This window comes from Callithrix jacchus, chromosome 16, assembly GCF_049354715.1.
Source record: "Callithrix jacchus isolate 240 chromosome 16, calJac240_pri, whole genome shotgun sequence".
Lineage (NCBI taxonomy): Eukaryota > Metazoa > Chordata > Mammalia > Primates > Cebidae > Callithrix > Callithrix jacchus.
In genome coordinates, this window is record NC_133517.1 from 16,412,759 (window position 1) to 16,426,488 (window position 13,730).

At 40.9% G+C, this 13,730-nt stretch overlaps 1 protein-coding gene across 2 annotated transcripts in view; it reads right to left on the minus strand.

Annotated features, from left to right (window-relative positions):
* Positions 1-9,190, minus strand: part of CA8 (carbonic anhydrase 8) — a 93,736-nt gene extending 84,546 nt beyond the window's left edge. For both annotated transcript variants that reach the window (XM_054246779.2, XM_078353567.1), the window contains exons 1-2: positions 8,839-9,190; positions 7,487-7,678 (exon numbers count right to left, since the gene is read on the minus strand). In XM_054246779.2, the coding sequence (XP_054102754.1) occupies positions 7,487-7,678; positions 8,839-8,938 (292 nt within the window). In that variant the 5' untranslated portion in view covers positions 8,939-9,190. The remainder of the gene's footprint in view (positions 1-7,486; positions 7,679-8,838) is intronic.
* Between the last annotated feature and the right edge of the window lie 4,540 nt (positions 9,191-13,730).

Below are 13,730 nucleotides of genomic sequence, written 5' to 3' on the forward strand. Positions count from 1 at the left end.
CCCCTCCAAAGTCCATGTTGAAACTGAATCCCCAGTGCAACAGTATAAGATGTCGAAGAGGTCAGGGCTCTGCTCTAAGGATGGGATGAGACTCTTAAGGGCTCCAGGGAGCCTGTTTGACCTTCTGTCTCATACCATGTGAGAACACAGCACTGAAGTGCTATATACAGAGCAGAGGAAGAGCCCTCAACAGACACCAGATCTGTCAGCACCTTGATCTTGGACTTCCGAGCCTCCAGAACTATGAGAAATAAACTTCTATTATTTACAAATTACCCACGGCAAGGTATTTTTTTATAGCAGCCGAACAGACTAAGACACCAGGAAAGAGTCAGGAGGTGGGAGCATTAGAGATACTACTGAATGTGGCAGTGCAGAGTAGGAAACTGAAAACAAAAACCGATTTAAAGTTTTTAAAAGAAACAGGTAAACCTCATCACGCATGGTCAGGCGTGATGATGAGATTTCCGGCAGAAGATGAAAGGAATGTGGACATACTAAATGGTAATAGTCTCCTGTCTGTGCCAACAACCAGAAAGCTGGGGTCCAACCTGAGCCACCCTCAACCCCAAAACAAAAACACACACAGGAAATAAGCATACTCCAAATAAACTGATACAAGCTATGAAGACTCCACCAGCAACATGGCCAGGTCCTTCCTTGGTCAGGGTACTGTGAAGCTCAACAGTCCTCAAACCCCGCCCAGGTGCACAGAGCTTCTGATCTGCGACTCAGTCTTAAATATGAAAAAAGAGTCAAAAATCACCGGACATTTGAGGAGACCCTCCAAAATAAAAGAGGGATACCAAAATAAACAGTAAAAGGAACCCAGAGTAAACAGAGACAGGCAGGGATAGAAGAGAAGCAATATAGAAAAGAATGAAGAAAGACTGTACATTCATGAAATAAATACTGGATGTTCTGTTTTTAAAAAAAATGTTTTTAATTGGAGCCTAAGTTTAATGTTTTAGAAATTAAAAACAAGAAAGCAGAAAAGAGTTCAATCAAAAGACTGAACAACTGTAAAAGGTATCGACAAAATTAAAAAACTGTGTCAACTAGCGGACAAAACAACTAGCTAGCATCAAAATGGCAGGATCAAATTCACACATAACAATATTAACCTTAAATACAAATGGGCTAAATGCACCAATCAAAAGACACAGACTGGCAAATTGAATAAAAAGTCCAAAACCATCGGTATGCTGGATCCAGGAAACCCATCTCACATGCAAGGATACAAAAAGGCTCAAAATAAAGGAATGGAGGAAGATCTACCAAGCAAATGGAGAGCAAAAAAAAAGCAGGAGTTGTAATTCTCGTCTCTGATAAAACAGACTTTAAAGCAACAAAGATCAAAAAAGACAAAGAAGGGCATTACATAATGGTAAAAGGATCAATGCAACAAGAAGAGCTAATGATCCTAATAAATATATACACACCCAATACAGGAGCATCCAGATACATAAGGCAAGTTATTAACGATCTACAAAGAGACTTAGACTCCCACAGAATAATAGTGGGAGACGTTAACACTCCACTGTCAATATTAGATCAATGAGACAGAAAATTAACAAGCATATCCAGGACTTGAACTCAGACCTAGAACAAGCAAACCTGATAGACATTTACAGAACGCTCCACCCCAAATCCACAGAATATACATTCTCCTCAGTACCACATCACACCTACTCTAAAACTGACCACACAATTGGAAGTAAATCACCCCTCAGCAACTGCAAAAGAACGGAAATCGTAACAAACAGTCTCTCAGACAACAGTGCAATCAAGTTAGAACTCAGAATTCAGAAACTAACTCAGAACCACACTGAACAACTGGCTCTTGAATGTTGACTGAATAAAAAATGAAATAAAGGCAGAAATAAAGAAGTTCTTCAGAACCAACTAGAACGATGACACAATGTACCAGAAACTCTGGGACACATTTAAAGCAGTGCCTAGAGGAAAATATATTGCAATAAATGCCCACATGAGAAGCAAGGAAAGATCAAAAATTAACACCCTATCATCAAAATTGGAAGAGCTAGAGGAGCAGGATCAAAAAAACTCAAACGCTAGCAGAAGACAAGAAATAACTAAGATCAGAACAGAACTGAAGGAGATAGAGACACAAAAAAACCTTCAAAAAATTAATACATCCAGGAGCTGGTTTTTTGAAAAGATCAACAAAATAGACTGCTAACCAGATTAATGAAAAAAGAGAGAATAATCAAATAGATGCAATAAAAAATGATAAAGGGGAAATCACCACCGATTCCACAGAAATACAAACTACCATCAGAGATAACTACAAACAACTCTATGCATAAACCAGTAAACCTGGAAGAAATGGATAAATTCCTGGTCACTTGCACCCTCCCAAGCCTAAACCAGAAAGAAGTCGAAATCCTGAATAGACCAATAACAAGGGCTGAAGTTGAGGAAGCAATTAATAGCCTATCAACCAAAAAAGCCCAGGTTCAGATGGGTTCATAGCCAAATTCTACCAGACATACAAAGAGGAGTTGGTACCACTCCCTCTGAAACTATTCCAAACAATCCAAAAAGAGGGAATCCTTCCCAAATCATTTTATGAGACCAACATCATCCTGATACCAAAACCCAGCAGAGACTCAACAAAAAAAGAAAACGTCAGGCCAGTATCCATGAGGTACATAGATGCAAGAATCTTCAATAAAATACTGGCAAGCCAATTGCAACAGCACATCAAAAAGCTTATCCATCACAATCAAGTAGGTTTCATCATGGGATGCAAGGCTGGTTCAACATACACAAGTCTATAAACGTAACTCACCACATAAACAGAATAAAAGACAAAAACCACATGATTATCTAAATAGATTCAGAGAAGGCCTTCGACAAAATTCAACAGCGCTTTATGCTAAAAACTCTCAGCCGGGAGTGGTGGCTCACGCCTGTAATCCCAGCACTTTGGGAGGCAGAGGCGGGTGGATCACGAGGTCAAGAGATCGAGACCATCCTGGTCAACATGGTGAAACCCCGTCTCTACTAAAAATACAAAAAATTAGCTGGGCATAGTGGTGCGTGCCTGTAATCCCAGCTACTCAGGAGGCTGAGGCAGGAGAATTGCCTGAACCCAGGAGGTGGAGGTTGCGGTGAGCTGAGATCACGCCATTGCACTCCAGCCTGGGTAACAAGAGCGAAACTGCATCTCAAAAAAAAAAAAAAAAACTCTCAATAAACTAGATATTGACACTATGGAATACTATGCAGCCATAAAAAACAATGAGTTTGTGTCCTTTGTAGGGACATGGATGAATCTGGAAACAATCATTCTCAGCAAACTGATACAAGAACAGAAAAACACCACATTCTTACTCATAGGCAGGTGTTGAACAATGAGAACACATGGACACAGGGAGAGGAGTATCACACACTGGGGTCTGTTGTGGGGAACTAGGGGAGGGACGGCGGGGGTAGGGAGGTTGGGGAGGGATAACATGGGAAGAAATGCCAGATATAGGTGACAGGGGGATGGAGGCAGCAAACCACATTGCCATGTATGTACCTGTGCAGCAATCCTGCATGTTTTGCACATGTACCCCAGAAACTAAAGTGCAATCAAATATAAAATTTTTTTTAAAAGTCAAAGTATAAGACACAGAAAGTAAAAGAAATACATTCCAATCTATGGTTAAAAAAAAGACAGAACAATTAAAAATTGAGAAAATCTACTAGAAAGTAGAAGAGAAAGAGAAGAAAGTCGGAGTTACCAAAAGAGGAGGGAAAAATAAAAATACAAAATCTATCAATAAAATAATATGAGAAACTTAAGAAAACTTCTGGTAAATGAAAGACACAATTATCTTGACTGAAAAAGACCTACCAAGTGCCCAGCACACAATGAAGAAACAATCTCACCAAGGCATATGGTTGTAACATTTCAAAACAACAGCAGTCAAGAGAACACTGAAAAAGGTTCCAGAAAGGAAAAAAGAGAAAAGACACATAGAGGGGGTTGAGAAGGGGCACTAGATCTTTCAACTGCAGCAATAGAAGCTGGAAGCAATACAGTCATGATGTCAAACATGAAAGGATGTCAAGAATACTTCCAACCCACACTGCTACTCCAGGCTAACTTCAATCAAGTGTGAAGTATAATAAAAACACTTACAGACACACAGGCATCAAAGCATGTAGCCCTCACTTGTCCCTTTTCAAGTTCCTGGAAGATTAACTGTAGAAGTGAATAAACCAAGAAATTCCCTGAGATGAGGGAGCAACTCCAAAAAAGAGCATGACATGGCATTCAGGAAACAATCCAATTCAACACAAGAGACAAACACAGAGACTTCCCCAGTGTGAGGTCCAAGGAGCTGCAGGAGGAGGCTGTAAGGAGGCCTGGAGAGCAGAAAGGAAGAGCACCCTCCACAGGGAAATAGAAAGGATGAGGAGGAACGAGGGAGGGAAGGAGGATGACCTGTTGCACGTGAATGTCCTAAGAGAAGATCTGTCATATGTCAGAGAGTTTGGAAATGAAATTAGTGACAGATAAACAAAACAAAAAGTTCAATTAACAAAATGCATTAACTCCAGGAAAATACAAAACATTGTTTAATAAGTGAGACAAAAGATAATCTCAGCTGGAAACAATAGTTGCAGTTGTAATAATAAAAATGCCGAGTATTGATTTAAATAGAAATTAAATTAAGTGGACTCCAGGGGAAGAAGGCCTGAGAAATTACTTAATGGATAAAATGTACACTGTTTGGGCCACAGTTACACTAACAGCCCAGACTCCACCACTATGCAATATATACAAGTAACAAAACTGCACTTGCACACCCTGAATCTATACAGATTTTAAAAATTAATTTAAGTATACAGTGATAATAAGAGAATGATATCATAAGAAAGATGGCAATAAGAAAAGTGGCCTCAGCCGGGCACTATGGCTCATGCCTGTAATCCTAGCACTTCAGGAGGCTGAGGCAGGTGGATTACCTAAGGTCAGGAGTTCAAGACCAGCCTGACCAACATGGTGAAACCCCACTGCTACCAAAAATACAAAAATTAGCTGGGTGAGGTGGTAGGAGCCTGTAATCCTAGTCACTCAGGAGACTGAGGCATGAGAGTTTCTTGAACCCAGAAGGCAGAGACTGCAGTGAACTAAGATGGCATCATTGTACTTCAGCCTGGGTGACAGGGTGAGACTCTGTCTCAAAGAAAAAAAAAGGAAAACTGGCCTCATCTTTTATAGTAGAAGGTTCACACATAGCTTACATATCAAAGCATAAAAGCCTTATTATAGTCTTACATTCTTGGAGATGACCACAGGAGAAACAGATAGAAAGTTTCAAAGTACTTGTCACTAGGGAACAGCAGCACCATAGGTGGGCAAGAGTAGGGTATAACCAGAGACAGAAAGAGTACTATTCAACTATTTTAATCGTGTTCATATTCCATTTCCATAAAGATAAAACCTTATTTAAATAAGCAAATGACAGGGTATTTAGAGCTTACAAACTATTCCTCTGAGGAGCTTAAATATCCTAAGGGGAAAAACAACTACTCAAGACATGGTATTTTGGTTACTTTTCTTGAGTTTGCAGAAATATTGGAAGGGAAGGAACAATAAGGAGGAAATTATGACAATGATAGAGAGGAGAAGGGGCATCTGAAGAGGGAAGGTGACCAGGGCGGCTGGAAGAAAAGGCCCTGGATCATGTGTATCCACATCAGGCCTAGACAGAAATGCAGACAGTTCTTCAGTGGGCAGGAGTGGAAGGAGGAGGACAAGAAAAGCACAAAATGCTGGTTGAGGAAGAAACACACTTCATGGTGAGAGCACCCAGATGATGGTCCATAGTCTCTGTTTTAGAGTGAGGCAGAAGATGAAAGAAAATTGTGAGTATTTGAGAAGGTAGCAGAAGAAAATGGTAAATTCTGTATGATGCAGTAAATCTGATCTCAGAGCAGCAGTGGGCATACAGGGACGCAGTGGGCATACAGGGACGCAGTGGGCATACAGGGACGCAGTGGACTGTATGTGCTCAGTCATTCCTCTCTGCTCCCGCAACCCTTTGAAAGGCTTGCCACGTCATGTGTACACCAGTACCTTAAAGAACTGAGTTTCCAATAGACTATGAATACTCAAAAACTGCCTTATCCATTTGTATGCAACCAAAACTCATCGTAGCACCTGACATGAAATGTATTTTTGTTGTGTGGATATATAAACATTTATTTCCGGAAGTTCAAAGGCATCTCAACATATCAACATACATGTACTTCTTTAAATTGCTTTTTATATGCCAGAACAGTCAGCATTCAATAATTTTACAAATTCCTTTAAAAAATAATAATGTCCCATCATAGCTAAACCCACATCCCCCCAAAAATTGTAATTCAAGTTGAAATTTATGTCTTAAACTGAGTCTAAGTACATATAAACCCAGAAACTCTTCTGGGCAATGCTCACATGTTGACTAAACTCAGAACAGCGAGGAAGACTACGTGAATCTATGACTATCTCATGGATTCTAAATTAAAGCTTAGAAACATTTACAATGAACAAAATAAGTCCATAGTTGGAAATCAATCGCTGCCTTGCTTAATAATAAAACTAAAAATTTTATAGTGTAAAATATCAGCTTTTTCGATTTGGAATTAATTTTTGAGCACAGTCTCTATTTATCGAGTATGTCCTAATATTTCTACATACTTTAATTTTTCTCAAAAGATAGTTATTATTCACCATAAAATGCATGCTATTAATGCTACTTTCTTTTAAATCTGATTTCTTCTTTCCTACGAGAAAGCCAAAAACTGATTTCCTTGGTAATTACTTAACACCTTTTCCACAGAACATTTCAGATCCATCTCAAATAGGTTTGCAAGGAGTAGGGGAGGTTTCACAGGATGGAACTTAAATAAATGAATAAATAAATGAAGAGGTTTGTTCACCATTTAAATCTCTGGCTCAGTTTAGAGGGTGTTTTTTATTGTTATCAGTTAAAATTATTTGGGGCATATTAAGACAGTAGAGAAAATTCACCTGAGAAGTCTACCTGGAATGCCACATTTTGTCAATAAATTCTATTCTTTGGTTTCACAAAATAGCAAGACAGAGAATTATGATTAGCTTAAATTTAGATAAGTGATTTAAGCTAATCAACAATTTTGGACAAAATTCGGATCAGTGCACCTGCATGTACCTGTCCTCATATTTCACAAGGTATAAGATGATCAAACTAAGGTTGTTCCAGTAGCATCTTAAGAAGCAGAACAACCAACTGATAATCTTCATCATTTCACACTTTTATTCTTTCAAAGTTGTTTCAGTAGGTAATTCCCAAAAATGCTTTATATTATAGTTTAAAGGTATCCTGAAAATAGAGATACTTCAGTGGTACCCTTTAAATTATATAAGTTAAATCACATTTCAATAACTCTATGCTGACTTCTGGTTTAAAAGAGCACATACACATGCTTTCTAAGATACCTGATTTTGACTTCAGGATAACCTGAATGGTATGTCCATCGTTGGTGACTTCACAGTCTCGGCAGACCACATAATTTGGGGAGAGGCGGACATCCAGCAGTGAGGGATCATACCTAGCCTCTCTAGAGTTTAGGTTAATAGGAGACTGGTATTCTCCATTAGCATCAGGAAACACCAGACCCCACTCAACACCTAAGGACAAAATAAAATAAATTAAAAACAGGTTAAAAAATAAGCTGCCGTAAAATTTAACATGTAAAAACTAGTTTAGCCACTGATCCTTTACATTTTGAAGAAAGTAATGATACCATCACTATACAGAAGAAATATGGTAAATCTGTGTGTTTTTGTATTCATTATTTGAATGATCTGATATTATCAAATACCAGATACAAAATCCCGGACTAACAAAATATTATATTTGTATTTGTCAACAAAGACATAATAATTTACGACTCTAGGAAATCTGGGTCATCTTTAAGTGATTAGAAAAAAGAATACCAGAACAATTTCCTCTGCTCATTAGTTCAATTACGTTCAGTACTTGGGAAATAGCTGTAACTTTCAACATATTTAGTGACAGCTAAAAACCCTAACTCTCATGCTAGTAATAAATGCCCTTATCGGAAACGCAAGTGCAGTATTTTAAAGTGTGCATATGTATACACCTACACACATACATATTCACATGCTCTTTCTAAATCTGTTATAATTAAAAGCATATATTCTATATGGGTTTCAACATGCGTAGTAAACGTCAGCTCTTCTGGTTGGTTCTAATAGGAGCCCTAGGTCTTCAGGAATACATTTAGGAATCTCAAGTTTTTCAGAAGGTCAACGGCTTCTCGCCAAACCCAATGATTTGAGTCTGAAATTTAGGACATGTTTCAGAAAGACTTGAGCGTTGCTAGAAGGCTTCACGAAAAGACCAGAGGCAGAAACACTTTCTCCCCAAAGTCTTCAAGCCAAAAACGAATTGTTACACTGTCTTCCTCAAGTGTTGAGTAAAAGGTCCCGCTGCTCTTCTTGGCTACTCAGAAGACAAAAGGTACCGCCCGGGCTCGGAGGCTTGCCCGCCCTCCCGACCGCAGCAGGTGCGAACGCCAGCCCCGCGGAGGACTCCCAGGAGCGAGCGCAGGCGGCGGGAGAACACAGGCGGCGAGCACGCCTCCCTGGGGCGCCTCCCGCCCCGAAACGCGCCAGGGGAGTGGAAAGGTGGCGGAGACCCCCGTGGGAAAGAAGGGACGTGCGGGTCGTCGGAGCGCGCAGCAGCGGCAGGACGCGAGTTCCACGCTCGGCGAGACACTGACGCCGCCCCGGGACCCCGGACACCCTGACTCGCGGCCGCTTACCTTCCTCGTAGCCCCACTCCACACCCTCCTCTTCTTCCTCCTCATCGTCTTCCTTCTCGGGGAAGGCGACGGTATCTTCGATGAAGCTCAGGTCCGCCATGGGAAGGCCGCGGGGCCCCTCGGCGCTCTCGGCGGCGGTCCTGCGCCTCCGCGGGGCGCGGGGCTAGAGCGGGAGCGGAGCGCGCGTGGGGGAGTGTGAGCGCGCGTGAGCGGCCGTGCGGGTGCGAGCGCGCGTGCGGGTGTGAACCGCAGTGTGAGTACGAGCGTGCGTGCGTTCGGCCCGACTGTTGCGGAAGCCCGCGCGGGGAGCGCGTCCGGAGTCCCGGGCGGAGCGGGGGAGCGGCGGTGGCTCGGGGAGCGAGCGCCTGGCGAATTTAAAACCCGGCCGGGGCGTGTCTGGCACGCGAGGATCCGCCCCCTTCTCTCCGCGGCCTTTGGGGCCAGGGGAGCAGACAGCTAGAACTGGGCTACCGGTCCCAAGTCACGGAAACAGTCGACGCATCCCCGCCCGCCCTTCTCGCGGGGTCGCCCCCGCCGCCCCTGGCGCTTCCTGGCGCGGGAGACTCCTGCTGGGCCTCACGCGCCTTTCTCCCAGAAGCCCGCAAGTCTCCCAAGGTCAGCCCTTGGGACCCCTGTGTGCCTGGCCTAGGCCAGGGGCTGCTCCCCTATTTATTTTCATCCGTACTCCAGGAAATACCAAAAAGAAGGGGCTCCTGGAGGAGAGGGATGGGCTGCCAAGGGTAGGAGAAAGAAGAAGGCTGGGAGACCCCATAACACAATAAAAAGAGGCTCTCCAGCCGAATCTGCTTAGTATCTTCTGAATAGTTACTTTTTAAATTGTCAGTTCAGCACAGTGGAAACGAGTATGGAAATTTTTCCAAGAAACTTCTAATTAATTCCTAAAAACGTTTAAGAAAAAAAAGGGTTGTAATCTAGAGAAATAGATATGATTTAGGGAATTTTTTTTCCAGAAAATGATATTATTTCAAAGGCAGGGCTAACAGAAGGCAGTAGACAGAGGGTGTTCGGTGTTAGTTTCAGAGTCTGGGGCGCTGCTGCAGGCTCACCTGGCTGTGTACACAGCTCCGAGTCACCTAGTGAAATCGTGTAAACAATGAAGTGCACACATTGCATAACAAACAGGAACTCTTCTGATCCAAAGAGGTGGCATTGTTACATCTTAAACATGCTTCCCAGTCTAGTGTTAACAGCCTCAGCCCTCTATTCCTGCACCTTTTAGGTTAACTCCATATTTTTAGAAGATATATGTGCACAATAAACGCGGGTTAGAGCCTTAAGTACAATTTGTTTTTTATATGCTCTGGTCATATATGAAAGTGTCTATTTGCAGTTTGAATGTCCTGTTCCTAAATCACACCAGCCTTATGAATGCATAATTCCTCAAATAAGGATGGAAATTATCCGCTTGGGAATTTTTAGGTTCTGTGCTCATATCCTTTACTGCCTGCTCAGCACCTCCACTTTTTTAAAAAGCCACTTCATAGAGTTTTTAAAAAGCTAAAGCTATTACAAACTGTCCAGAAACCACACTGAGTTGGAACGAAGTGGGGGGAACCCTCAACTCACTCAATTCTGCAACTCTCTGGAAGGTTTAACCAAATAGATGGAAAACTACTGGCCAACTTTAGCTTGCAGGATAGCCAGTGGACTTTAAGCATTCATATAATTTCTCTTTTCATTAACACAGAGACCAGAAAGTTGATCACACTGTTCAGAGGACTGAACCAGTGTGAGAAACGAAATTCATTCTTCTCTCACTGCATTGTGTCTGTTCTTCAGTGGACACTCATTTGCATCTTTGCAAGCCTGGGACTGGCAGAGGCAGAAGCCTACCCTAAAGCCAGAGCTATGAAAAATAATAAGCACTACTGAAAATATTAACCACTTTTCCCTGAAGATCTCCTAAAAGGAACATTTATATTTTCCTTCCTTGAAAACTCTTTTGTAATCTTCCATTTGTTTTAAGTTTCTTTTAAGAAGTATGTTCACAACCTAATCAAATGCCGCAGCTAATTAAGCCCGTACAAAGGCTATGAAAGAGTTGGATAATAAAAATCGCTGCCACTCTGAGCTCATCAGCAGTGTCCACTCTCCTCTGTCCCCCAAATGTGCCTAAGTGTGACACTGTAGCCATGTGTAACCACCAACTGCATTTAAAGTATCAGTGGAATCATAAACATGTTTATCCAACCAGAGGACAATCACCATGGTAAAAAAAAAACTGAATTTTCTATGAATAAATAGTATGCCATATTTACAAAAGATAGGCTGAATGATTGAATTGTTAGTGTTTAATTTTACGGTAAAAAGGCAATTTTGCATATAGCCAGCAATGTATTACTATTCAGAATTGCAGTTGACTACTAGACAAACATACACTGGCACATATTTGCTCTTTCTGAATTGTTCGGGATCATTTATAGAATGTAACTCCTGTATGCAAGCCTAGGGTTCCCTGTCCTGCCACATATGAGCCATTCCTCTGGGCATCCAAATATTCAATTAACAGCCTTAATTGCTTTGAGACCGTGGGCTTCAGATTTTTGCTAATTAACAGCACCTTAAGACCTTCTCCTCTCAGGTCCTTGTACTATATTACCACCAAATATGGAATTTCTATTTCTGGTTATTATTGTCTGTCACTAAAAAAATCTAAACACACAGATCAAAGATATAGGCCAGTTCTTCAGTTTACAAAATAGAACAAGCACGTCTAAATTCAATGCCAGAGAATCTAAAAATATTCATACTCTATATTACGAACATAAGTCCTCCACATATTTCTCTATAATTTTAATAGGCTTTCAGCCTAATATTATATTTGATCCCTTAAATTAACTTTATATTGCTCACTTTTGATGCTTGCATAACTAAGGCCAAATCATATTAGTAGAACAATTTATTAAAACTAAGACCTATATAACACCATTTGATACTGAGGGATTATAAATTGAAATATCTAAAAGGGACAAACTAATCTAGATGTCAGAGGAACCAAATACTAAGGTCGTGTCCCAGTGTCCAGAACCTAGACAGCCCGCTCCTCTCTTTCTCACTGCTTGTCCACCATACCAAGGCTTTCTTACTGTATTAGTGAGTCTAGGCCCTAGAATCATCATAAACATGACTTCCTCTTATGTGCACCTTGTGCTCTGGCATCACCTCAAGGGTACAGCTAAAGTATGCATGTCACATGGCTCCTATGCAAACTGTAATTCATGAACTTCAACAGTAATGAATTGGGTTCCTTCATGTGCGCTGCTCTGCACTAGGCAGTGAGAGAACCAAAAGTAAACATACAATACTGCTTCTTAAAGACTTCACAGTTCTCTGGGGGAGGAGAGGAGTGAATCGTTAACTATAATACAAGGCACCATGCAGTATTAATATGTTAAATAGAAATGCAGGTACCACTACATCTAAGGAAGATGGGATTTTCATACTAATGGGAATGATTCAGAAAAGTTTCTTGGAAAAGATGGCATTTGGGGCAAACTGAAGGAAATGGGTAGAGCTTGGATGGGCAGTATGTGAGCAAATAACATTGCAGGCGTGATCAGTGACTCCGAATCACGGAAGTGCTTGTTGCAGATCCATTTATTTGCTCCCTTAAACACCTTCTATGACTGCCAAAACCAATTCAGATACACTAAAAATACGCACTTCTCTAGGCTTATGTCTCAAGTAAGGCACTTTGTCCCACGGTTGTTCAGTTCCTTAGGTCTAGTTTTTGTTTTGTCAGGAAAGACAGCAAAATTTTCTTCATTGTATATATATTTTCATTTCTGAAGGTTTCAAACTAGTTGATAAAAAAATTTAATTCTTTCTTTAAATTACTTTTTTCAGCTGAATAATCTTTCACTTCACCTACTTAAAGTTACATTTATAAGTCTCCTTTTTGTTTGACCTCCCTTGATCTTTTATCTTCAGAAACAGATGACTAGGGCTCCAATTAGTCATTGGCGACGACATCATTGTCTCTATCATTCACTGCTTGGCCATCTGATTTCTTTGACCAATTAAATATGAGTGCAGGTAGCATGTGCATTTCCTAGAAGAAAGATTTAGGCGTTATCAAAAGCAGACATAGTAACCCATCAGGTAAAGATGAGTTCAAGGGTAATTTTTATTTGCTCAAATGCTGTTTTTGCCTTTATCTTTTTTTCAAAGAAAAAAAAAAGTACCTCCCTGTCTGCAAAGAAATCAAACACTCTAGTACCATGCCCATATCTTCACCTTGGAAATTTCCTAGATGCCCTAACCCTAACTAGGGCCCTCACAACTTCATGGCAGAATGAAAAAGCCCTTATCCAGAGAAAATCCCCATCTGCTCTAAGGAACATGGACCTCAGCTATCTTCTCCTCTCTCAGACCATGCCAGTTATGCCTGAGGCCCTACATCAATTCAGCATCAAACTGACTTATGCCGAAATTGGGATGTTCAAGATAATTACATTGGTGACTCCTAAGTAACCAAAGTCTCTAGGGCGCCTTCTGCCAAACAAAACCCCCTACCACACAGGTGAAAGTACCTCTTCTTAGTGCTTTCATGATGCCCTGTGTAGGTCTCTGACCCTGAAGTTAAGATTATATTTTAAATATGTATTTTGTGACCTTCTCCTCTAGATAATGAGCTCCCAAAGAGCAAGGCACTGGGCACTGTGGGGGAAACAACAAAAAATAAATAAATAAAATACTGCTTTTGCTCTCAAGAAATTCACAGTTCTCTGGGGGAGGAGAGGAGTAAATAATTATAATTATTGTAACTATAATACAAGTAGATAATTATAACTGTAATACAAGGCAATATGAAATATGTTAATTAGAAATGCAGGTACCTCTGCATTTAAGGAAGATAGGATTTTCATACT